General features: G+C 33.4%; 3 protein-coding genes across 3 annotated transcripts in view; 2 read left to right on the top strand and 1 right to left on the bottom strand.

Moving 5' to 3' along the window:
• Positions 1–24955, top strand: part of LOC133181951 (general transcription and DNA repair factor IIH helicase subunit XPD-like) — a 33563-nt gene extending 8608 nt beyond the window's left edge. Inside the window, exons 11-35 of the mRNA XM_061316606.1 lie at positions 906–981; positions 4882–4981; positions 5487–5564; positions 5719–5781; positions 6218–6334; positions 7601–7717; positions 7877–7930; positions 8049–8111; positions 8479–8602; positions 8739–8835; positions 8976–9085; positions 9469–9492; positions 10947–11115; positions 11896–12014; positions 12118–12257; positions 12506–12607; positions 12861–12924; positions 13047–13138; positions 13446–13475; positions 19310–19402; positions 19573–19645; positions 20358–20428; positions 23803–23946; positions 24230–24373; positions 24706–24955. Of these exons, the coding sequence (XP_061172590.1) occupies positions 906–981; positions 4882–4981; positions 5487–5564; positions 5719–5781; positions 6218–6334; positions 7601–7717; positions 7877–7930; positions 8049–8111; positions 8479–8602; positions 8739–8835; positions 8976–9085; positions 9469–9492; positions 10947–11115; positions 11896–12014; positions 12118–12257; positions 12506–12607; positions 12861–12924; positions 13047–13138; positions 13446–13475; positions 19310–19402; positions 19573–19645; positions 20358–20428; positions 23803–23946; positions 24230–24373; positions 24706–24798 (2357 nt within the window). The 3' untranslated portion in view covers positions 24799–24955. The remainder of the gene's footprint in view (positions 1–905; positions 982–4881; positions 4982–5486; positions 5565–5718; positions 5782–6217; positions 6335–7600; positions 7718–7876; positions 7931–8048; positions 8112–8478; positions 8603–8738; positions 8836–8975; positions 9086–9468; positions 9493–10946; positions 11116–11895; positions 12015–12117; positions 12258–12505; positions 12608–12860; positions 12925–13046; positions 13139–13445; positions 13476–19309; positions 19403–19572; positions 19646–20357; positions 20429–23802; positions 23947–24229; positions 24374–24705) is intronic.
• On the bottom strand, positions 15468–18715 carry LOC133181949 (uncharacterized). The gene has a single exon (XM_061316605.1). It carries the CDS (start codon positions 18368–18370, stop codon positions 16898–16900), a length of 1473 nt encoding a protein of 490 aa, XP_061172589.1. The 5' UTR covers positions 18371–18715; the 3' UTR covers positions 15468–16897.
• Positions 22173–23381, top strand: LOC133184005 (uncharacterized). Its single transcript, XM_061318879.1, has one exon. It carries the CDS (start codon positions 22173–22175, stop codon positions 23379–23381), a length of 1209 nt encoding a protein of 402 aa, XP_061174863.1.
• Positions 24956–27311: the final 2356 nt, after the last annotated feature.

The following is a 27311-nucleotide window of genomic DNA, read 5'->3' on the forward strand; positions in this document are numbered from 1 at the left end:
TCAGTTAAGGGATCATACCTGTGGAAAACCTAGCCAAGGTAAGACCAATCTGTGGTAGACATGTCAGTTAAGGGATCATACCTGTGGAAAACCTAGCCAAGGTAAGACCAATCCATGGTAGACATGTCATGAATTCAGAAGGACTTAACTGTGAACAAAAAATATAGAAACTGATTCTTTTTCTGTTTGTTGAGAGATAGAAGACCATGAAAACATAATTGTCTCCCCTTTTTACATCAGAGATCAATAATTGTTCCATATTCAATAAAAACATACAAACATTGTTTTAAATGTGAACGGTGTGTGAAGCCCAACAAAGAACATTGCAGTGTTTGTAAATCATGTCAGTTAAGGGATCATACCTGTGGAAAACCTAGCCAAGGTAAGACCAATCATGTCAGTTAACGGACCATACCTGTGGAAAACTAGCCAAGGTAAGACCAATCATGTCAGTTAAGGGATCATACCTGTGGAAAACCTAGCCAAGGTAAGACCAATCATGTCAGTTAAGGGATCATACCTGTGGAAAACCTAGCCAAGGTAAGACCAATCATGTCAGTTAAGGGATCATATCTGTGGAAAACCTAGCCAAGGTAAGACCAGTCTGTGGTAGACATGTCAGTTAAGGGATCATACCTGTGGAAAACCTAGCCAAGGTAAGACCAATCTGTGGTAGACATGTCATGAATTCAGAAGGACTTAACTGTGAACAGAAAATATAGAAACTGATTCTTTTTCTGTATGTTGAGAGATAGAAGACCATGAAAACATAATTGTCTCCCCTTTTTACATCAGAGATCAATAAATTGTTCCATATTCAATAAAGTTTCCTTTCATGGGGTAACATTCTTAAGAAAGGATTAAAAAAAAATTATTGAAACTTTTTTGATGTTATTGTTCTGTAGGATGTCATATCTGTGGTGCTTTGGATCACAAGAGAAGAGAATGTCCAAAGAAAGGAATTCAATCATCAGCCAAAAGGTTCAAAGATGAATTTAATATTTTTAAAAAAAAAAAATCAATATTCACACTTTGCCTACAAATTTTACAATAGAATATCATTACATATGCCACAGAAGTCCCCAAAAGTTTAAATTTTTCTTTTTTTTTTGAAAGCAGACTTTTATTGAAATTAAAATTCATTTGATTGAATGTATGGGTTTAATAATGTTTTCTTAGAGAAAAGATCAACATTTGAGTAAAGTTCTTAGTCAAGCTGATAAATTTATTAGTCCCTTATCAGTGAAAGCATTGTTTATCAGTTATAGCCTTGTATGGAAATTGATTCTGCATATTTGAGGAGATATGTATTATTTTTTTCCAACAACACATGGTAAGACAATTGTCTATGGTGTTAATGCATTGTGCATTTTCTTAGATTCAGTGAAGCAGTTAACATATTTTTAATTGTATTCATTATGAATATTTGTTACAGTTGGTAGGAGATGTATTATTTAAAAAGACTCGACATTTACCATTGTTCTAGAAATACTGTAAATGTAATGTATAGTGAGCATGTATGATATTTGGCGGAAATTTCTTTTTCAATAAGATACATATACATGTACTGTAGATTTGATTTAGTGCATTTCTAAATGTTTATATTAATATACATGTATACAAGACATTTTGCAGTGTTCTCAATTTAGTAAAAGCTGCTTTTTGCCAAAGGCGCCAAATAGAATGCACAACCAATTGTAATATGTTTACAGAACTTGCTTCACTCATGGTAAACATCTGATTATTAAATCGGCAGATGAAACAAAATATCATCCCCCCATCCCAGTATAACGTAGAATAATGGCTTGAACTTATCATTAATTTAATTTAGGCCTATGGAATTGAGTTGTTTATGTGTTTCAAATTTACTCAGAGCTTTGATTGAATTTGAAATAATGTACTTAGTCTTATATGACAATCTATCATTTTATCTTTTCAGGAAAAAGAAATGGTCTGAAGATAAATCAAAGAAAAAAATAAAATGTACAAAAATTTAAAATAAAATAATGTATATTAAAATCATGTTTGTGCTCTAACACACTATCATTTAGTAAAATGGAAATCTGACTCAATTTTTCTTTTTTTTTTGAATACTGTTAGGGTCCATCAGGGGTGTAATCTGGATTTCCCATTGCCTTTACATATATGTATCCTGAAATCAAAGATAATTTTAAGTCTTTATGATTCCTTAAATGTGTAGTCCTGTAATCAATGTTTTACTACAATGTAAATCTAGTTATATAGCATAATGGAAAATCTTGTCCCAGTATCAGCCTTAAGACACAAAAGGAAAAAAAATATTATTAAAATCGTTATGTTCTTAATATCCTGGATAATACTTGGTTAAAAGGTGTTTTGGTTTTACGAAATAATTTAGACGTAGCATGAATTAATTTTACAGCACAATGAAGTGATGTCGCAGTCAACTTTGGAAATCCACAAGTTCTGCTTGTGATAAAAGCACTGATTTGCAAATTACCATGTAAGTCAGTTGTGAATGAAGTATTTAGTCGTAATGTTATGTCAGATGTTTTCGTACTAATTATCATACATTACATACCAAGTTATGTAGAAGAGGTCTCTCATAGCCATACAAAGAAAAATTCTCTCAGATGGAAGAAAAAAAATATTATCAAGTCATCTGTGTGGTATTTTGATAGGGCCACTCACACCTTCACACTTTAATAGCCTTTAGTACAAATTAAGATGCCGGTATTATTATCGCTTTTTGGCCTTGGCAAATTCTTCCCACTTCCGACTTCGCAACTTTTTACTCTTGTGTTTTTGCCTTTGGAAGACACATGTGCCAGTTTAAGATGCAATGTGATATACTATGGACTATGGAGTGACATAGAACCAATTCTTGCACCCTCTTACTTTTGCCTTTAGGGCAAAGATGTGAGAGGCTGAAGCTGCAAAGATGAAACAGCGAAGAAAAAAAATTGCTAAGGTGAGAGGACAAAGGTTTTCGCTCTTTTTTATCTTAGTTTTTTGCCTTATCACATGTTTGCCTTGAATCTTTGCACTTTTGGCTTCTTCACATATTTGCACTTTACTTTTCACATATTAACCCTAAAGACAACAGTACAGAGGTGTGAGTTGCCTTTAAGTTTTCAAAGACCATGAATCACAGGGACTTGCTAATTATTCCCCAGTCCCAGCGGCTAAAAAATATTTATTAAAAAAAATACGTACTAAATTGGTTGTTGTTTTAGTAGTTCATATATGTCTTTATTTTGATAAATACTTTTATACGCCGGGAGAAATGAGGGGACGACCAATTGATTCTGAAGGGGTTGGGGCTGGCAGATTTCGGAAATAATAATCTGCACTCGAAAATGTTGAAAAAGTTTGAAATATTTTCAAAATTGCCAGCAATCAAAATGAATTTGAATAACCATTCTTATACTGGATTCCTAAACTTCATAAAAATCCTTACAAAGATACATTGCGGGTTCCAGTAAATGTTCTACCATGCCTCGTTCTTTACTCCTCACTAAAATATTAACAGCAGTGAAGGAGAAACTTCGGGAGTACTGTACAACAATATATTCAAGAAATGGTGTAAATCAGATGTGGATACTTAAAAAATTCAAAGGAACATTTAGAAGGTTTGAAATCACAACATTTTACTAAAATCAATAACATCAAAACTTTATGATAAACGGTATGACTTCAACTTTTTCAATCGTTAACTTCCCTTACTTATGTAACAATATATTTTTATCACCTGCATATATGGGGTTTATGTCACAGGCACTTGTTTCGGTAATAATCTTTTTAAACCCATAGCATATTTATCATACTATGGATTAAAAAAAATATTACCGAAACAAGTGCCTGTGGTTTATGTCTCTCAGTTGATTCGATACGCGAGAGCATGCTCTACGTTCGAACAATTTCTAAAATGAGACAAGCTATTTACAAACAAGTTAATGAAAAAAGAATATCAACAATCTCGTTTAATAGTCAACACAATGACCTTGTCAGCAAATACAATATATCAATAAGTCAAATGCCGACTGACGTTTTTCATACTAATTGTTAGGCTATTATTTACACACTGAATTGTCTACGGATTTTTCCGTTTTTTCCGATCATGACAAGGAGTACACGGCGCGTGTGACCGGTCGGCAGGGGATGCTCACTCCTTCATGACACCTGATCCCACCACTGATGTTTTGGAGGTCCGTGTTTTCTCTACTCCTGATCTGTATTGATTGAGCGGACTTTTGGCCTTGAATACCGTTCCTGTTTGTCAAACTTTTTTTCAGTGAAAAAAAAAAAAATCTGTCCTTGTTCATCTTGAAAATAAGTAATCTGTCCTTGGCCGGCATGAAAATAAAAAAAAATTGCAGACCCCCCCCCCCTTTTCAGATTCAAATGGTTATCTTTAAACCCTCGTAACAAAAGGGGGAAACACTCTTTTATTTCATATGGGATCATTATAACTGCATGATGTATTAAAATATCGTATGAATATGCCATTTTAAAGAAAAAGACAGATAAAAACCCCATCATATTAATTAGAAGCAAACATACAATTTTTCTTTATAGTACTGTGCTAAGGGGAATAACTCTGCCATTTATTTTGATCGAGATCAAGATTCAACAAATCGCAATTCGTATTCCCTCGAAAATCCAAGCAGTCAGCAAATATCAAGATTTTGTTTTAGAGCTGAAAAATACCCGTCATACCTCTACATAGATCAAAATGAAGTAATGTCATGGAATTTTATTTCAAACTAAAAAGAAAAGGGATTATGTTTATGAAGTGAAACGGAGGGCAATGCATTGTAGATCAAGAAAAGTTTGCTTTATGTTCAATTGGGAAAAGCTGAAATATTCAACTAATAATGTGTCAGTTAATTTTTTTTACAGATTGAATATTGATGGTCTGCTTGTTTATTTCCCGTATGACTATATTTACCCGGAGCAGTATATGTATATGCTGGAGCTTAAAAAAACTCTGGATGCCAAGGTGAACATTTTATGGTGGTGATTATTACTTGTACATGCAGGTTTCTCAGACTGTTTCTTTTGTTGGGAATCTTTTTCTGGAATACAGCCAGCTGTAAACACACATGTAAACATACATGAAACATTGTCTATCAGCTGTAGTTAGTAACTCAGGGGTGACCCAGTTCAGCCATACATTTCCTCCTTTCCTTCTACAAATGAAATGTTATTTATGTCTTTCTTTTCAGATAATAACACTCCTCCATGAAGTAGCTACTTCGATATAAACTAATAAAAAGGAAAATTTGAGGGATATTGGCCTATTTTGAAAACCTTGTGTAAATTGGTGTAAATGTTGTGACAGCATGCATACATGTGCAAGCTAGAAAGTTCTTTCTATTTAGTAATAGTTGGAAAGTTGGGAAGTCATGTACTATTTTAGAGAAAGCGATTTGTACCAAGAATTAATGATAATATCTGCATTTTGGTAGGTATTTTGATTTATCAGTAATTTCTAATTCTTGTAGGGACACTGTGCTTTGGAAATGCCTTCTGGTACAGGCAAAACTATTTCTCTACTCTCTCTCATTGTTGCATATATGAAGGTTAGTGAATATATAGAGTTTAAATGTGGAAATCAACATCAATATTTTCATAAATCCATTTTAAAAATAACCATTTTTTATTAAAAAAGCATCAATTTAGTGTAAGATTACCTAAAGAACAATACACATAACTAGTTGTTGTTTGTTTTTTTAGGCAAATCCACTGGAAGTAACAAAGCTTATTTACTGCTCAAGGACAGTTCCAGAGCTTGAAAAAGTTTGTTTATAAAATTGTTCTAATGGAGAGAGATTATTGCAATGAATTTTGAATGAAATACTTAATATTTACTACATGTACTATGTATGTAATTACTTAATAGTGTGTAGTTATAAATTCCTGTATTTTCTTTTTTGTGCAAATTCTGCAATTACTGTACAGTGAAAGGAATTGTAAAGAAAAGCATCCAAGCATGCTAAGTAAAAATGAAAATGTAAAGTTATGTTTTCACACTATGTTAGAAAAATCATGGAAATTCATTTAAATTCATAGAAAAAATTGTGTGTAAAAATACCATGATATTATTGTGATATTTGGAAAAAATCATGATATATTGCCATATAAAATTTTGGCGATGCCCATACGTATTACTAATACAGGTATGAACAATGATTCAAATGTGACAAGTTCATTCATTTTTTTTTTATATGAAAAGGTTGTTGCTGAACTGAAAAATCTGATGGATTACTATGAACAGCAACTTGGAAAAGGAAAGCCAAAAATACTGGGACTTGCTCTTAGTTCAAGGAAAAATTTGTGTATTAATCCAGAGGTAATTTTTCTAGTGCAGAGTTTTCAGTGGTTATAATCTGTGGTACAGAACATTTTCATAGACGTAGCATCACATGTCATACTGATATCCAATTCCAAATGCAATGCTTTTGTCATTCTGTGATTCAATTATTTAAGTTCTTGAAGTTACACAAGGCCACACAGCAATGTTAAGGCTACACAAAGGAGGTGGGCGTAATTTATATATTTACTAGCTGTGACATCACAAAAAAATAATTCCTCTTATACAAGAAAATAATTTGTGATTTTAAACTGTATGAGAGTCAAACTACATGAAAACATTTTAATTTATGACTAGTTAAATTTCACACAGCGAGGTGTAAACACCTGTAGTTATGACATCAGCATGGTAAAATCTGATGCATTTTATGTGCAGTGACAAGCTGATCAAGTAATTTTTTTCGATGTGAAAAAAGTGCATTTTATTATCAAACAGAATATTTAGAGAATCTTAATGGACCATAAATACCAACATGTATCATTTGTTTAATGTCATAATTCAACTATTATCAAGAGAGTGTATTGAATTTATTCTGCCGTTTTTTTTTTGTACTGTGATGGCATGTTAAAGATAGAGGTGCCTCATTAAATTGCTTTTTTGCAAAGACATGTACTTAACAGATCCCAACCATTTTTTTAAAAAAATTAAGTAAAGGAAATGTTCCGTAACTTGAAAAGTGCTGCTGCTTTTATGTATCAAGAACGTTACATACTAAACACATAGAATACTTGTTAACAGATACACATACATGTATTTCAGGGGAGTCCCATCCCTTGAAATTTAAACAAATAAAATGCAAATTCTATTTAAAGCAGCAGCACTTTCCAGAAACTACCAGATATGTAAAAAGGTTTGTTAATTAAAAGTTCAATTTGATTGAGTATGACCTTGTGATACATGTATTGAAATTTGTTTTTGACCTCCATGAAGTGGGTGAATTTATTTTAAAAAGGTATCTATTTGTGCATTTCTATATTCTGCTGATTTCTTCTTAGCAGTGCTGCACAGGTGAAAATTATGAAAGTTTGTCTCAGTGAAATATGCATAAAAGATTTCCACACTACATGCTTTTGAATTGAAGAAATTTTCAAATGAAAGTTATTGCAAATATGTCTGAAGGACGAACGTATGAAACAAATTTATTCCCAAGGACGGTTAGTCTGCAGTATTAATGACAGGGAAATGTTGTGGTAAGAATAGGGATTTATTTGAGTGATGTTACGAGACAGCGTTTTTATGCTCTAGGTCAGTCAAGAGAGAGAGGGTAAGACAGTCGATGCTTTGTGTCACAAGCTCACGGCTTCATTTGTCAGAGCCAATCACAAGAGAGATCCTATGGTACCTGTCTGCAGCTTCTTTGAGGTAAGCATTTGGAGAAAATGTATATATATACAAGCTTACAGCGTGTGCATGCATGTACACTATGTGCTAATGTCATTTTCATTTATAACAATACTTTTTCTTACTGTAGAATTGAATGCATGACACCATGAATTTGACTTTTTCCGCCTACTTTTGTAGAACTTTGATGCACATGGAAAAGAAATTCCTCTTCCTGAGGGAGTGTATGGACTGGTGAGACAGTAACAAAAACTTTGATATGTTTGTTTATTTTCCAGACTATTTAGTTTTGTTTTTATTCAAGACTTAAGATCAACTGAATTACTGCAGTGTTTGATCTCTTGTTTTACAGGATGAATTACAAGAATATGGAAGAAAAAAGGGATTCTGTCCCTACTTTTTAGCTAGACATGCTGTAAGTTGTTGGTTTTGTGTACTGTTAGAGGAATTGTTTAATTCATCAAACTTTAAAAAAAAAAACATATGCAACATAAAAACAATCCTTTCTTTATCTAAAAATTTAGTGAGATGTTTTGTTTTCTTTACTATAAAGTAAATGAACATATGTTGATGTATCTGAATTGATGTACCTGTATTTATGTATTTATGTATGTGCAGGGCTTGTATTTATGTAACTGTTGATTTATCTGTGTTGATCGATATACATGTATCTGTATGTGGGATTGCATTTATGCTTGCAGTGAATCTGTGTTGATGTACCTATATGTCTGTATTTCTATTTATCTCTGCTCTTATACCTATATTGATGTATCCTCTTCCAGATAAATCATGCAAACATTGTGGTGTACAGTTACTATTATCTACTGGATCCTAAGATTGCTGAGCTGGTCTCTAAAGAACTCTCCAAGAAAGCTGTTGTTGTGTTTGATGAGGCTCACAATATTGGTATCCAGTTCAATTTGTTACATCCCGTGTAATACCTAACTTAATTAACAACTTTGAAAATGTGTTTTTGTAAAAAAAATTTCTGGTTACTGGTAGGTAAATTAATTAAGAAAAAATCTTTTTATTAATGTTTCAGACAATGTTTGTATAGAATCAATGAGCATCAAAATCACAAGGCGAACACTGGAGAAATGTCAACAGAATATTGATAGCCTCAATAGACATATCCAGAGGTAAAAAAAAACATCTTGTAAATCTTTATCACAAAATGTCTAAATTTTCTATTCTGTCAAAGTAGAATATTTACTTCTGTTAAGAAATCTGTGAAATTTCATTTGGCTGTTTATGCATAATAAAATTATTCTTATTAAAGATTAAAAGACAGTGATGCAGAGAGACTTAAAAATGAATATCAGAAACTGGTTCAGGGATTGAGAGATGCAAACATTGCAAGAGAAACAGATGTTATTCTAGCTAATCCAGGTGAGCTAAGACAATCCAGGTGAGGTAAGACAATCCAGGTGAGCTAAGACAATCCAGGTAAGCTAAGACAATCTAGGTAAGGTAAGTGAATTAGTTGAAATATAAGCATTTTCCCTCTAATAATCTTAAACTGAAGAAAATAGCTTACTCAAGGGCTAAATTTAAAAAGACATGTATATATAAATATACAGTATTAATCTCAAAATTTTGAAGAAAGAATTTTTTTTTCAAATTGATATGAAATTCCCACAATACAATATCACCATTCTAGTATGTTTGCAATTATACTCGTATCCTGATTATAAGAGGAAATACTCGTATTCTGATTATGAGGATGTAAGTATTCCTCATTTTACTAATAATCTGTCTATCTCTACTTTCAGTCCTCCCAGATGATGTTCTCAAAGGTATTGTTCTAAAGGCTTATTTTCTAACAGCTTCTTTTATGTATTAAGGACATTGGCAAGGTTCCTGGTTATTGTATAGAATTTTTCAAGAACTCTTGAGTAGGTTTAATTGTAAAAAAACAGGCTTAATTCTGGATTGTTTAACATACCAAGCCAACCTTCTTTTTTAGATTTTCTCAAATGAGTGTTTTTGCAATTCTCAATGCATTTCCTATGTAAAATGTTGATTAAAGGGACCTACATAATTTTTCACCATAATATTTCTCCAAAACCCACTTATTTCATATAGTTTTTGTATTATATATATTATTGTATCTTCATTTCCTATGACTTCTAGATATTTTGGCTGAAAATGTATATATAGAAACAAGACAAGGACATACCAGCACCGATCTTTATTTTTGAGTTACTTCCCTTAACAGCTATAATTACATATTATTCATACTGGTCAAGAGAGTCAGACTAGCTGATTGTTTCCATCATGTAATTGACTGAATTGATTGAAACATATTGTCAAAAAAATATTGGCATGGATTTATTTTAATTTTCATTCGTAGTTACTAAATGCTGCTTCCTTCACACGACCAAAGAACTGATCTCTGTCGGTCTACCTTTCAGCATATGTCACAGCTTAGCCCTTCCCAGCATACTGAGCATAACTCATGGTAAATGACCTCCTGTTGGCTCTTTGTCCCCTGAATACAATGCACAACAAAGCCATTACTACTTTTCTTTCTTGCTGTATAGATGATTCTACCCGTTGAAGGAAGTACACGTGCTTTCTGTTTACCTCTGTATCATACGCTTTATTAGTTTTCACCGCTTAGAGAATTCTACACAGGAGATCACTCTCAATCACTTTTTCATAAGTGAAAAACCCATGTATTAAACCTTTTTTCTCCGGAAAACCCTGACTTGCCAATGTCCTTAAGGAAAATAACTATTTAGAAATTTGGAAATTGAAAAAAAATTTCACAATATTTTGTGCATTTATTTTAAAGCTTAAATTTGTATTTGATGAATAGAATGTCGCATCACAAAACATAGATGTTTTTAGGTCACTTGATTACCTAAGGTGATCTATTGCTGTTTTTGTACGTTGTTGTTCTTCATTTGTCAGTCTAACTCTTGAACATTTTGAGCTTCTTCTCTTGAACCACTGAACCAATTTCAACCATTTGGCATATATCATCAATGGGTGAAAGGATACAAAAATTATGAAATTCATTACTGTATTACCAGTATGTTGATCCCTGATCATCCTATTTCTCTTGCTGTTGGGCAACATAGCTTCATCTATCAGTTTATTTCATTTTATTTTATACTTCTATGGATCCTTTACAGTGTTATATTATACTTAAGTGATTGTTAAGCCCCCAAGGCCTCTTGTTTGATTTCCCCCATCATTCTTTTGCAACATATTTTGCAAGAAAACAAACCTTATCACTTTGCAGAAGCAGTTCCTGGTAATATCAGAACAGCTGAGCATTTTTTGGGCTTCATGAAACGATTCCTAGAGTACATGAAAATAAGGTTACGTGTCCAGCATGTTGTATCTGAAAGTCCACCATCGTTCCTCAAGGACTGTGTTCAGAAAGTTTGTATTGAAAGGAAACCACTAAGGTAATTCAATGAGCCATACTTATGTCTATTTTGTTTTAATATAATATTTTAAAATTTTAAAATACAGTCAAACCTCGTTATCTCGAATTTGATGGGACCAGGGTTCGAGATATTGAGGGTAAATTACTTAAAGAATTAGCGATTGGGACTTCCAAATCACTTCGACATATCCAAGGTATTCGAGATATCAGTGTTGAGATCCCGAATTCAACTGTATCTTATCTTTGATTGGCTTGAAAGTAAAATATTACCAGTATGTACAAGCATATATTGCACATAGAATACATGACCCCCCAAAAAAATGCACGACCTCTTTCAGCAAAGTATATGTAGATCTATGACGCAATATAAATATTAATACTGTTCTGTTATGTTCTTTGATGTAAATGCTCATTTGCATTCCAAGTTAATCAGTGATGTTTCAAGTCTTGATCACTTTACCCTTAAGTGTTTCAAACCTGCAATTCATGTGCAATGGCAATAGTTAACATGCAGCCATGTGATATTTCAACCTCATAGTTTTACTCTAATGTAAATGCTTTGAGTAGTGTTTGTAAATAGCATGGTAGCAAACATATGTACATAGGGACAAAATTAACTTAAAGATAACTCTGTATATGATATATAATGCATAAACCTGTAGATTGCATATAATTTACATATAAAACAAAAATGTTATTGTAACAAACAAGCTGGAAAGAAGAATCAGTGAGCATAAAATTATTTTCAGTATAAGAATTGATGGAATTTGGATTTAATTTGGGTTATGTTTTTGATCAGATTTTGTGCTGAGAGACTGAATTCGCTAATGAGGACCCTGGAGCTGGTAGAGGTACAGGACTACACGGCTCTCTCTCTCCTCTGTCATTTTGCCACTCTTGTCAGCACATATGCAAAAGGTAAAGAGATGAGAGAAAATAATTCAAAACAAAAAGAAAAGGTAAATGGATGTATTTTGTAGGCTTTTTGTAGATCACTGAGTTATTATTTATGATCTTGTAGGCTTTGTACTGATCATTGAGCCGTTTGATGACAGAACTCCCTCCATTATGAACCCCATTCTTCACTTCAGCTGTATGGATGCATCTATTGCCATTAAACCTGTTTTTGACAGATTTCAAACTGTGGTCATTACTTCAGGGGTGAATATTTTTTAAGAAAAAGTATTTTCATGTTAGTTTTTGTATTGGAAAATATTGTTGAAATGGTATGTATTAGGGAAGATGTTTAAAGAGAAAAATGTTTTAACTATTTAAAATGAAAGAAAGATATTTCTTGCTTAATTTTTTAATATTAATACATGTATGCATTTGTACAATATACATGTACATGTAAATTCAAAGCTTGAAAGTGAAAGTAGGAAGCATTAAGATAAATTCTGCTCTTCCAGACATTGTCACCTCTTGAGATGTATCCAAGGATACTGGATTTTCGACCTGTTACCATGGCAACATTTACAATGACCTTGGCCAGAACATGTATTTGTCCCATGGTTTGTAACTTGGAATATCAACAAGCTAGATATCAGTATACATGAAGTTAATATTGCATTAGACTGAGATATTTTACAAATTAAAATACAATTACTAGATAATTTGAAAATTTTGTTGTGAATTTCTCTTGCATTGATGCAGCATTGTCAGTTTCACCATACTTTTGAAGCAGTATTTTTAGAGGTGACAATTTTTATATATTTTTTTTTTTACATGTTTTATTTTCTTACTTTGAAATATGTTCAATTTCAGGTTGTAAGTAAGGGAAATGATCAAGTAGCTATGTCTTCAAAATATGAAACAAGAGAGGATGTGGGTAAGTGTTAAAGGCTCAAAGATAAATTAATGAAATTTTATTGATGCATGATCTTTATCAGTTTAAACTAATTGTAAATTTAAATCTTTGATGTTGCTTTATGAGTTATGGGGATATTTCAGCTGTGATTCGTAACTATGGTAACCTGTTGGTGGAGTTTTGTTCAGTGGTTCCTGATGGCATTGTTTGTTTCTTCACCAGTTATATCTACATGGTAATGTATTTTCTTTATTGTAATACTTGATCTCATTTAACGTGATTGCTTTACAAAAGGAACAATTACAGATGTATGAAACATACATGTATGAAGGAAATAAAATATAATGAATATAAAATATTATGAACATTTTTCTGTAAATGTTTTTTTTTTTTTTTAAATCAAATTGGTTTGTTAATTCAAGTTCTAAAATAACCTCATAGATTTTAATGATACATGTATAACCTGTCTAATTATCCTCTGGTAGTGTATTTTATCAATATTTGAGTAGATCAATGACTTTTTCACTTGTTGTATCTTTCAGGAGTCAACTGTGGCAGCATGGTATGAACAGGTGAGAGGTCTCTGTAGTTACATATGCTTATATTTCATTTGCTATCTGTCTGTTTGTGTCATAGAAAATAAAAAAGTTTTTCTTGTGTGTCCTGTTTTAGATTTTTTTTTTTTTACAGGTTCAAGTGCTTGTGTGCTTTTTTGTTTGGTTGGTTTTTTTTTTTTTTTCTCTCTCTCTTGAATTTTACAGCATACTAGGGAATGAATAAAAAAAATCAAAAGTAATGAATGTATTCAACAAAATATTTTTGAAAATACTTGAGTTTGTGCTTAAAATTAGGCTGAATATTTGTTTCTGAAACAACCAGCTTACATGCAGCTGAAAAATGGCAAAATACTACATGTATATATTTCATTTACCAAAAAGGTTTATGCAGATTACAAGTATATCCCTTGTATTTTTTCTTTCATTTTACTATAAACTCTTCCACATTAAAAACAAATCTGTAGACCATTGAAACAACTAATAGGAGTGATTAACATTTACATACATGTGCCTGTTGTTGTATATTTTCTTTGATCAATTGATTTTCAAAATGACTATTCTAATAGAAATTACATTTTTACAGCTTGTAAGTTTTTTTTCTCAGTATTATTGGAGATTTTTTACCCATTTTTGACTTGTTTGTATCATTAGAAAGAGGATGCCTATGAGCTGCATTAAGTAGGAATTTATACACACTGTCATGTTTTCTCAACCAGAAGTAGTACATCACAAAAACCAGAATTAAGATGCAAGATTTTAATTTATATATACATGTACATAAATCCCCTTTTCTTTATCACTATTTTTAATGATTAGTCAGAACAAAAACATATTTCCTGATATTCAGTCAATTAATAACCTATTTATTACCTATATTTTATGTCAGTACATTTTTCCCCATTCATATACATTGTAAATAGAATATCTCCGAATTTCTGGTCATAAACATTTTTACAACTTTAAGTTAAAAAAATATTTGGTGACATCAAATGTACATGTACTGTAAAATCATTTATTTTTGTGAGGGAAAATTTTTGTGGTTGGGCAAATTTTTTTTCTTTGTAGTGGTTTGTGGGGGGGGGGGGGGGGTGATTTCATGGTTGAAGAAATGTTGGATTGTTCTATATTTTCAATTTTACAATTCATGGAGGACATAAATTTGTTGGTCTCTTTTTACCACAAAAAAATGAAGCATTAATTAAACCCACACAAAAATTAGTGATTTCACAGTATGTGATGTCAGCAAGAATGGAGCGACAGGAAAATATTTTGTGACGTCACAACACAAAAGTAGTCCCCGGGTACATTTACAGTGCAGGTCCATGGCCCTGTAAGTGACGGGATTCAGATTTGACTCTATGTAGTTACACCTTCAAAAAATTCTATGCTTAAATAAAGTCTAACAATTACAATGATTTAATTGAATATAAAAAAAATTTGTTATTGGATTGGTCGTGAGATGTTGGGCACCTGAGAGGTTTTACATTTGTTAATCGATACCCAGCTTAAGTGGGATCATCTGGTACAAATCAATAAAGTTTAACTAATTTGGTGTTCACGGCTTTCATAATTATCCAAGTTAAATTTGCATTGCGGATAATACATGTAGATTTATAATTCAAATCAATTAATATGAACTTGAGATTTTGAAAAATCATTGGAATGTTACTCGGGAATTGTTCTCTCAAGCAAAACATGCAGGTACAGTAAAAAATGCTTATAGCGAACGGGCTTATGTTGAATTGACGCTTACATCAAAGTGATTTTCATTCCCCGTGACTGAAACATATTGTAAACTTACAGATATAACAAATTATGCTTATAATGAAGCAAAAGCGTCCATCCCTGGCTCTTTGTTATAAGTGTGTTTTACTGTACTAGCTGTGCTCATAAACAATTTTACCTCCACTAAAGGTTAAGTGAATTACCATATATCTAATGACAAAAAGAAGAAAGAACATTTTTCTTTTATTGCAGTTAAAACCTGACAAAGTATATATAGTCCATGCTTTCAGCAATAATTGGTCATTTCTTGATAATAAATACACAATGTAATATATACACAATGTTATATATACAGAATTCAAACCGTAACAACAAAATATTCAGGGTCCAAAACAACTGTATAACATTGTCTTTGTTCATTTTCACATCTTTATCATTAATCTCACAGTAATTGTATGTGTGGACAAATGCAGCGTCAGTAAAAGAAAACTTGAAATGAACACATATGGTACACATGTATAACAGTATTTGACAGCCATATCAACTCTGCAGTATTTAAGTACTTTTCTGGTCTAACGCTTTTCACATACAAGTATAGATGGTTCAATGCAAGAAAAAATTAAAATCATTCTAAACATGCACATGCAAAAATAACAGCACAAAAAGAAAACAAGACATTTTACAGATATTTTTATCACAGATAATTATTTTGCATTCACAATATGGAAAGACAGAAATCCAGTTACAAATTATCTCCCCTGAAAAATAATATCACAGATAAGTCCATCTGTCTGACCTCCCTGATTGAGTGAAAGACAAAATTTGGTTTCTGCAAAAGAAGCCAAAAAAAACTTGGGAGGGAAACTCAAAACCTGACTGGCCACAGCCAAAAATCTGACATCACAGCTAGCAGTGAAAATGTAAAATTATAAAACCTCAAGTTCATGCTGTTTGTTATATTTGGTTAAAAGTTCATGAATAAAATACATACACACAGGAAAAAAAAGAACCACTAACAAGTCCATGTAAATCTATCACAGGTAATGAGTTTTTTTGGGGGAATATTTAAAAAAAATCCATTTTACCACCAGTTTCAAAAAAGAAAAAAAAAGAAAAAGAAAAAAAAAGAACATTGTATAGTAATAAAAAATTTACAACACATTCAGGGGAGATTACTGTGACCAGCCCCAACTACATCACACACCGTTTGGAAAATTCTCTCCCCCAGACAGAATAGAGACTAGCTTCAATAAAATATTTTTGGATTTTTAATTTTTTTTTTTTGCCATTTTGTTATTTGAAAATGGATTAACACAATCATGCAAATATATATATATATAGTTAAAATACAATTTCTTGGAAATGTTGATAAATAAGGCATAAATAATTTACTGCATTGCACTGATCAATCAAAAAAAATCACACATGGAAAATATTGCACATTCTTGAATTTTCACAGGGATTCATCATAGTGTCACAGCTAGATTATAAATAGATTGATAGGGGAATGCCCTTGAAATTTTTGTGGATGGAATTCGGTATAAATATTTACATTGATTCAATATTTCATTTATTTGAGATTAACACAAAAATATTCCATCAGTCAAAACACTATCTCAAAAAATATAAATATCTACCAACACCCTATATAGCACAATAAAATGAAGCACTTTAAAAGATAACTACTATATACGTAAGGGGTTGTGGAAAAGTTACTCACCCATGGAATCGCCAGGGTTGGTGATAATTGTTGATAGTTGTTGTATAATATCGGCATTATTTAATGTTGGTTGCTTGGCAGTCCTGGCAAGTTGATGACAGATGTCCAAAAGTCTCTCTGTCATTTGTCGCTTCTGAACTTTTGGTTTTGTGTTGTTGCTTCGGTTTCGTTTGTTGGCAAACCACGATTTCACTTGTGTTATGGAAATTCCTCCCTCTTTAGCCATGATTTCTTTTTCAGATTTTGAAGGATACGGATTTTCCTCATGTGCCTCATACCATTCTGTCATGATGTGCACTGCCTTCAGATTTAAGGGTTGGTTGTGTCGTTGTCTTTTGCTTTCACGCTGCATCACTGCTTGAATTTCGGCATCAGTTATTTTACGTTTTGCAGCTTCACACTTTTTGATATTTGGTCTCTGGGGCTGCTGTGGCATCTTGTGACATAGAACAGCCTTTTGTTGGAGTTTTTGATCAGTTGGTGAAGAGAGAGAAGATGAAGTTATATCCATTGATTGTACTTCATCAGAATTCTGTATAGATATATCGTTCTGCCCTACCTTAGCAGGATCCCTGAGAAAATCAGCGAGGTTTGGCTTCGGCATGTAGGGTTTTGTTGTGTTGTATATTTCAATAAATTGGGACAGGTTCATTGATGATTCCTCTCCAGGATCTGCATTTTCTTTGTTTTCCTCATCAGAATTTTCACTTTTCACTTCCTCTTTTGGAGAATTCAGCTTTGAATCAAGTGGATACACAGGTGACATGCACAAATCAGAATTATAACCACTATCTTGCACACGATTGGCTACATGTAAATACATGGAATGGTTTCCATGCTCTGAAATTACAGACACATTAGGAGAAACATCAGCTTTTGGTGACTCATTGGACAATACTTGATTTGCCTCCGAGAGAAGTGGACTAATGCTTCTTGAAAATTTGGAATCCGATGGAATAGCTGCAAGCGCTGATATGAGATCAGGAGTAGAGCATCGTGCTATATCTGATGTTTGGACATTATTTGGAGCACTGTTCATTGAATGAGTATTTTGAGGCGTTAAGGAAATATCTGGGTACTTGATTGCTCGATCACTGTTGTAGTAATTTGATGTGTAGTACCACTGATGCATTTGCTGCCATTCTGCATACTGACTGTGATAAATGTTTGCATAGTCATGATATGGCACACTACTGTATTGATACAGCTCACTGACAGCCTTGTGACAAATTGCAGTATTACTGAAGTCAAAGGATTCAGATTTGACTGCTGTGTGAGGGTTATAACCATCAGAACATGAGGGAATGGGAGAGTATGGCCACACAACATTGGCACATCTGTAACTCTGAGACACAGTGTCAGGGTATACATTTGAGTCTTCAGAATAATTCTCACCTACTTCACTGGTGTTTTCAGACTGTGAACTATCTGTGGAAGAAATTGTTCCATTGTTTTGTGGATCCATGCTTCATGCAGTGTTTTCCCTCCCTCAGTCACTCAGGCAGGAAATCTATACTGTGACAAAAGGAACTGGTTTAAACTTAACCCTCTGCTATTGAATGAGAGTTTAAAAGCCTTATTTGGTAGATATATATAGTGGGGAGGTTAAAGGTTAAAGTTCTCAATGTCAGTGTTCTTCATTGGCTCTGGCATAACTCATTTGCATGTCAAGGTTACCTGTCATGTGCAGTAGAGTGAAAGGAAGTGAATTTCTGGAAATCTGATTGGATGACATTGAGCACTGACAGTTCATGCTTGACCTCCAAAGGAATGTTGCTATTGTAAATACAAAAATATTTTACAATGTAAAAAAAAAAAAAAAATCAACAGTAAAAATGACTTCATTGATTAATATTTAAAGCAAAGATTTTGTATTTTAAAGTTGTAATCAACTTAATGAAGATAAAATATATTTATATATTTTTTTTACCTTTAAAAAGAAATCATTAGGATTAATTATTTATATTTTTTTAATGAATGAATATGAAATATGATAATTAATATTTCTAAAAAGTATTCATTCTAGGTGTTAAAAAATAGAACTTAAAATGGTAGCATTTGTAAAAATGAATTTATATAAAATCTCAAAAGTGTAGGTAAATCTGTGAGGCTGTTGATTTTATGAGATTAATTGATGTTTTTATATTATGAATAATTAGCACCACATTGATTGCAATGTCAGGGTTATAATTAATAATTGCTATATTTGAACTTAATTAAATTTGCTTTTTAACAATCTAAGACCAATTAATTTATTAACACTTTGATAATTACACTGTATGTTTTTATAATTCCTATAGAAGAAGTGACAAGATGAATATGCACATGTGTATTAAATTTTTTAATTAATGAATGGATACAAGTAATAGATAATTGTTTAATCCTATACTTTCTTTTCTTTCAGGGTATCATTGATCAAGTACAAAAACATAAGCTACTATTCATAGAAACACAAGATGCTGCGGAAACTTCTCTTGCTCTGCTTAATTATCAAAAGGTGTGTATATAGGAAGGAAAGATTTACCTGTAACTTAGGATAATTGTAATCATTGATGATATTCTGAAAATGTAATGCAATGTGTAGTTTATTTAATGCTTTTGATTAGGAAACATGCTCACTATTAAATGCCATTGACATAATAATTGTGTACAGATTATTTACAATAGGCATGTGAGAATGGAAGAGGTGCTGTCTTGTTATCTGTGGCCAGAGGAAAAGTATCAGAGGGAATAGATTTTGGTAAATATGTATTCTTTACTTTACTTTGAAGAACTTTAAGAAGAAATTTGATAATTTCTTTAAGATAATATTTTCTATGAGGTGTAGACTGCATGAAAATGCATCACTTTTAGGTCATTTTTTCAATGTGTAATTTTAAATGATGAGGTTGGAAAACTTAAATTTTAATCAAATACAAGTGAGGCATGTTAGCTTAGTAGGATTCTTAAAATATATGCAAAAATCAGATTACTTGTGAATTTTTAGGCTATTCATTTATTTCTAACACAAACGAACATAATGATCTTTTAATATTTTGCCAGGTTGAATCATCAAGATTAACTTCATTTATACTAGCTGTTTAATAATGTATCTCCAAAGAAAATATTTTGAAGAAGGTTGATGTATGAAAATTGCTTAACAGACAATGCAAAGTTGCATATATCAAACAATTGTTAAACAATATAGTATGTGCATTTTATTGCATACACTGTATATCACTGAAGGAGTGAAATGCAATAGACTGTATCCACTTATAAAAACACAGCTGAATATAATGAATCCCCCACCACCATAAAACTGTTATCAATTCCCCAAACTTTACAAAGATAACTGTATGTGGAGAGATGCCGAGAGTGTAATAAGGGAGCTAACTCTTACTCCCTCCACAGTCAGTTTCCACACATCTTGGTCTTCATGATTTTACATTTCTTTTTGTTTGATTTTATTACAGACCATCATTTTGGGAGAGCTGTCATTATGTTTGGAGTTCCATACGTTTATACACAGAGTAAAATTTTAAAGGTATTCCAGTCTTGAATGGTTTTTCTCTTCATGTGGAAGCCAATTAGACATTGAATTCTTGTTTTTGAGCACCTGGCCGTGCCAACAAATTGAATATTGTGCATGAGAGTGGTAAGATAATCAGGTGCTGTTATAAGAGTTCAATGCTTATATTTACATTTTCTAATTTTCTCTCTTCAGAAATGTTAATTTTGTTCATCTTTATTATATAAATAGTGCACGTTTTTGAGGGTAACAGTTGAAATTGACACCCCAAGAAAAACCATTGTCAACTGACGTGTCAGCGGAGGTTGACAATGGTTTTCCGAGGGGTGTCAATTTCAACTGTTACCCTCAAAAACGTGCACTATTTATTTTATTATACTGAATGTCTTATTGATTTCGGATGTCATAAAAAAATTCGGAGATCGTCGTTAAGTTCATGCTTAGAAAGCTTTCAAACTCCCCGCTTCTATTTTTCTCGATAAGAAAGCTTCGGAAAAGATTTACCAACCTCTTTATTGTTTGTTTGCTACTCAAAAAGTCCTTTATCATCTAAAGTTTGCACTCGCAAGGATGTTTCGTCTGTCGTTTGTTGTTTTCAAGTATGCTACATCGGACGCAAGCTTTTATTGACGTCGTTTATTCGGCTTCTTTCAAACGCACAACTGATGTTTTGAGAATTCTACGGTGAACCGTACGCGCATGATTTGAACGCATGTGACATTTTCATAATGTTACCCGTTGTCAAGTGTGTTGCTAATGCTGAGGGTATTATTATGGATTGTTAACTGCGTCTAAACCAATCAGATTTTAGTATTTAACATGAAAGTATAATAATATATATTAAGCACCTTTCAGAACTGGTATGGTAGACGCAAGAGTTGTTATGAGTACAATGTTATTTTATAGTTTTAGTAGAATATTGGAATAACGTTATATGTTTCAATATAAAATATGTGTGAGTACAGCTTTATGTCAAAACAAGTTCTTGTAATATATTTTCATTAATTTCTTATCATTAATAGCATTTAAGGAGTATATAAAGTCAATGTCCATTGAATTGTGCCAGGGTTTATACTAGCTTGCTTGTTTTAGGATAATTGGCTATTTAAGGTACCATTTGGATGTATATCACAATTTCTCTTCTTAGACTCGGTTAGAGTAATTACAAAGCCAATATTATGATTTCTCTTTCTAAGCTTGGTTATAGTACCTATGTGACCAATATCATAATTTCTCTTCCATGGTTAATTAGAGTGCCTACATAACCAATATCCTGATTTCTCTTTCTTGTCTCGATTAGAGTACAAATGTGACCAATATTATAATTTCTTTCAAGGCTCAATTAAAGTACCTATGTAACCAATATCCTGATTTCTCTTGCTATAGGCTCAGTTAGGGTGCCTATGTAACCAATATCATAATTTCTCTTGCTATAGGCTCAGTTTGGGTGCCTATGTAACCAATATCATAATTTCTCTTGCTATAGGCTCAGTTAGGGTGCCTATGTAACCAATATCCTGATTTCTCTTGCTATAGGCTCAGTTAGGGTGCCTATGTAACCAATATCATAATTTCTCTTGCTATAGGCTCAGAAAAGTCACGTGACATCTAAGGGTATGGCGGCTTAATTTGAGCTCCAGAGTTTTTGGTCAATTTAGGGCATTTTTAGAAGGATTTAATATTCGTACCTTGGTTTATTGTGTCCTTTTGTGCCTGGAGAGTGTTATTTGTGATATTTGTGCATATTTCTGCATTTACAATGCCGTCAGACACGAGAAGGAAAACCGGGGCAAGTTCTAAAAAACAGACTGAGGAGTGTTCACAGAAGAATCCAGGTAACACAAAGTCGCCTAGTTCTCCCAGTAAAAAAAGTGAGAGCGAACCGATAGAAGAAACAACCGTTAATCGGTCTATTGTTGACAGCTCTCAGTCTCGCTCTATTGATGACATTAAAACAACTGTTGAAGCTATAAGAAATGATCTATGGGAGGGTGATCAGAGCGTAATTTCAAAATTAAAATACGTTGCAGAACAAAGCAAGAGCAATTATGATGACATATCTTTGCTACGTCAAGAAAACACTCAACTGCGGAGAGAACTGGAATTACTACGGTCAGTTGTAATTCGAATGGACAGAAAAATGTCTCTTATGGAACACGAGGTTACGGATCTTAGGTCAAGGTCTATGCGAGACAATATCCTTATTCACAATTATCCTTACGAACCCAATGAGGACCTACCCACATCAATGCCAGTAACTTTTAAAGAACTTCTAGGGGTGGATGTTAGTTTTGTAAGGATTCATAGGAATGGGGCACGCCCACAATACAATTCTGACCGACCTGTATCCATTACTGCAAAGTTGACCGACCGTAGTAAAATTAACACAATTCTTAATGCCCAAAAGCTAAAGAAAATTGCCAAACAACCATTACCCTTCTTTATTACTACACAACAACCTGCATCCATTGTATCCGCTCGAAACAGGGTTTATGATACAGCAGAGTCTTTGCGCAGCCAAAACATCACTGTTAAGATTCAAAAGAATCAGATCATCTTGCCCAATGGCTCCAGTTATAAAGATGACATACCATTTCTATCAAATGCGGACGCCTTATTGGTAACGCCTGAAGAGACAGAACATCTAGACTCAGTTGAGACAAAAAACTCGGACCCCATCAAAAAGGACGGCTCGGAATTTATGGCTTTCGGTGCTCGAGTTAAGACTGTGGAGGATGTCAAGAATATGTACAGCAAGGTTTTAATAGATCCATATGCAGCAAGTGCAGATAATCGCATCTTAGTTTATAGATTTTCTACAGTAGATGGTACCGTGCACGAAAATTATCATGATGATTGTGAACATGGGACAGGGCGCAGACTTTTGCGATACATGAGAGAAAATCAAATTCACAACACAGCTTTCGTCATTACAAGATGGATGGGCTCAATTAAAGTACCTATGTAACCAATATCCTGATTTCTCTTGCTATAGGCTCAGTTAGGGTGCCTATGTAACCAATATCATAATTTCTCTTGCTATAGGCTCAGTTAGGGTGCCTATGTAACCAATATCATAATTTCTCTTGCTATAGGCTCAGTTAGGGTGCCTATGTAACCAATATCCTGATTTCTCTTGCTATAGGCTCAGTTAGGGTGCCTATGTAACCAATATCATAATTTCTCTTGCTATAGGCTCAGTTAGGGTGCCTGTGTAACCAATATCCTGATTTCTCTCTCTAGGCTTGGTGAGAATACCTACATGTACAAGTTCAGTATTATGATTTCTCTGTAGGCTTGATTAAAAATACCTTCATGACCAATATAGTGATCTCTTTATGGCTCCTTTAGAGTACCTGCATGACCAACATCATAATTTGCCTTTCTAGGCTCGATTAGAGTACCTACGTGACCAATATCAGATCAGAGAGAATGACTTCCTGACTTTTGATGCCATGCGACATGCAGCACAGTGTGTAGGCAGGGCCCTGAGAGGAAAGACAGACTATGGTATCATGGTGTTTGCAGATAAAGTATGTTTTTCTGAATTCTTAAATTATTTAATATTATGAAACAAGAATCATTTTTTTGTGGAAAATGACATTATGGAAAAATCTTTGAATAATGCTGTAATGTCAGAATTCCCTATGAAATTCAATGGCTTCCAATAAAGCACTTGAAAACTATTAGAATTGATTTTCAAGACTTACGTAGTGAAATAATACCAAAATATAACATATTGTTTCCTGCATAAAAAAAAATTCTGTATACCAAGTACATCCAATCATTGTTATGAATTCCTGTAAAATATAACAGAGATTTGCTCGAGCAGACAAGAGGAGTAAGATTCCTCGATGGATACAGGAGCACCTGAAGGATGGATTGTGTAACCTGTCTACAGATGAGGCCGTCCAGGTCGCCAAGCGATTCCTCAGGCAGATGGCTCAGCCTTTCTCCAGGGTAGGTACATGTATATCAAACGATTCCTCAAACAGATGGTTCAGCCTTTCTCCAGGGTAGGTACATTTATATCAAACGATTCCTCAAACAGATGGTTCAGCCTTTCTCCAAGGTAGGTACATGTATATGAAACAATTCCTCAAACAGATGGTTCAGCCTTTCTCCAGGGTAGGTACATGTACATCAAACAATTTCTCAGTCAGATGGCTCAGTCTTTCTTTGGAGTACATACACATGTATATCAAACATGCAACAAGATAAAAAATGTAATACGCATTTTAATTAAGCCAAATTTGAGTATTTTTAATAATATTCATGAGTATTTTTGACAGGAGGACCAATTAGGACTATCTTTATTGACTGTGGAACAAATTGACCAAGAGGACACAAAGAAAAAACTCCAGTCCAGGATGCAGTATGTTTGATAGAGAGTAGTTTATGTCTGTTTAATGGATCACATCAACTCTTAATGGAACTGTGCTACAAGTCTAATAGTACCAAGTTATTATTCTGTGAAAGTCTTGATTGTTTTGTATGCTATTTATATGTAGAGTATCATGAATAAAACTGCATACATTGTTTGCCTGCAAAAGAAAGAATTATTTAGTGATCTTATGGAGTGAAAAATAATGTATGTCAGAGTCATTTAAGGTTCATCGATACTCTGATAAGAGAGATAACCCTAACTGGTATAAATTACTATTGTTCCTTTATGAAATTGTCAAGTTTACAAGCCATTTCTGTCAAATTTTGCCCTGCAAGGTTTGCTGAGATTATGTGTAATTTTATTATAAATTAGAGTTTTCCTTTTGAAAATCATCAGCGTTAAGGAATAATTTTATAAGAGTGAGCAGAGGGATGATGGACCTTAATTGTATTGGACAAAGCTCTTCCTTGGCTGGAAGTGGAGTCCTTCCAGTAATGATTATCAGAGTAATCTCTTGTTAATTCCTTGTCTCTAGAGCATGTATAGTTTCTCTGTGGTGTTGCCAAGCCTGGAACATAATTTTGCTCTTCTCAGCTTTTAGTTTTACCGTACTTACAATTTTAATAAAAATAGTCACTAGTGTAAGGTGTCATGCTGCTTTAGGAAAAGAATATATCAAAGGTAACTGTCAAATAAAGATCTTCCAGATCACAGGGGACTTCAATCAAGGGTTTTTCTTATCACAAAAAAATTTACCCATATCTAAAGTTTGACTAATTATTGGACTCAGTTCCATGTATTAAAGTTATTTAAACAATGAAATACATGCACTTTCTTTCTGTATTAATAATGGGATTGTGACATTGCAGAAAAAAATGTAACAGGCGTATTAAGCAAATTTTGAAAAAAAAGCTGCAGTGGTCCAACTGTTCATACCTGTATTAAAAAAACACTCTTTTGGTCACCAGAATCTGTTTTCTGTTGCCGTGCGTCAGTCATAAACTTTTGAACATATTCACTTCTCTTGAACCATTGAATCGGTTTCAACTAAATCTGGTTCTGTCAATCACTTTTAATTCACAATACCTTAATATTCTTTCTACGCACCATGAAATCAGGAATATTTATTCTTGCTAAAATTAAATACTGATTTTTAGGGACAAATCTCTAAATTTGCATCTCACTAAAATTTCCACTTATACAGTATATTTCCTGAGATGGTTTGCTTGCAAAAATTTTATTCTCGCGCATACTAGTATATTAATTTGTAAAGTTATAATAGAAAACATTTACCAGGGTTCATGAAAAATTGTCTTATAAATATCAAAGACCTATTTCACAAAAACCAGGTGTTGTGAAAATTTAGTGATTTGTAGTATATGGAATCTACAGGTAAAGGGAAACAAAAATTGTGAACTTCATGGTCCCTGCCCCCAGAGGCCTGAGGGGTGGGGCCAAACCCATCAAAATTAATGCTATCTTCAAAAGTCTTCTTTATTTCTGGATGTCAAGCTGTCAAATTGTTGGCCCGATTATAGCAAGCAACAAGCCCTTGACTAAAATTGTGAAGATCATGGCCTCAGGGTCAAGGATTCTGGTGTTAGGTTGGAGCACTATAGATCATATACTAATAATAAAAATGCAGAAATTCTTCGAAAATCTCCTTCTCTCCACCTGTTTAGCTCACAACTACGGAAGCCGGTTGGTGCCAGGTGGAAAAAATATTTTATCTGGCGGCCGCCACATAAATAACTGGCGGCCGCCAGAAACTTATCTGGCGGCCACCAAATAATTTTCTGGCGGCCGCCAGATAAAAAGATCTGGCGGCCGCCAGATAACTTATCTGGCGGCCGCCATAAAGTTTTTTGGCGGCCGCCAGAAATTACGTGGCGGCCGCCAGATAACTTTCTGGTGGCCGCCAAATATTTATCTGGCGGCCGCCAGAAAGTTATCTGGCGGCCGCCACATAATTATTTGGCGTCCGCCAGATCTTTTTATCTGGCGGCCGCCAGAAAATTATATGGCGGCCGCCAGATAAGTTTCTGGCGGCCGCCAGATAGGTTTCTGGCGGCCGCCAGTTATTTATCTGGCGGCCGCCAGAAACTTATCTGGCGGCCGCCAGATAAAATATTTTTTTTACCTGGCACCTACCGGCTTCCGTACACAACTATCTAACTAGCTCATTATTTAGCTGAGTAAAGAAAGAGCCTTGGTAGAACATTTACTGGAACCTGCTATGTATCTTTGTTTGTAAGGATTTTACGGAGTTTTGAAATCCAGTATAGGTATGGTAATTCAAATTCATTTTGAATGTTGGGATTATTAATAATATTTAAAACTGACATCATGGTTTTGAAGAATTTACTCCTTAGAAAGGGAGCTATGGGTATAAACTGGATTACCATTGCAAAATTAAATCTTAGTTCCTCTAAATACATTTAAAAATACAGTCAAATAATGAACCTCACAAAGAAAGACAATGTTGCTCTTGCTTTGTCCGCTGGGACCAGT

This window comes from Saccostrea echinata, unplaced genomic scaffold (genome assembly GCF_033153115.1).
Source record: "Saccostrea echinata isolate AGI-Se365-2 ecotype Australia unplaced genomic scaffold, CSIRO_AGI_Sech_v1 ptg000009l, whole genome shotgun sequence".
Taxonomy (NCBI): Eukaryota; Metazoa; Mollusca; class Bivalvia; order Ostreida; family Ostreidae; genus Saccostrea; species Saccostrea echinata.

Excerpts from the sequence above, each read along its gene's own strand:
- LOC133181949 (XM_061316605.1), bottom strand. The coding sequence starts at position 18,370 with ATGGATCCACAAAACAATGGAACAATTTCTTCCACAGATAGTTCACAG.
- LOC133184005 (XM_061318879.1), top strand. The coding sequence starts at position 22,173 with ATGCCGTCAGACACGAGAAGGAAAACCGGGGCAAGTTCTAAAAAACAG.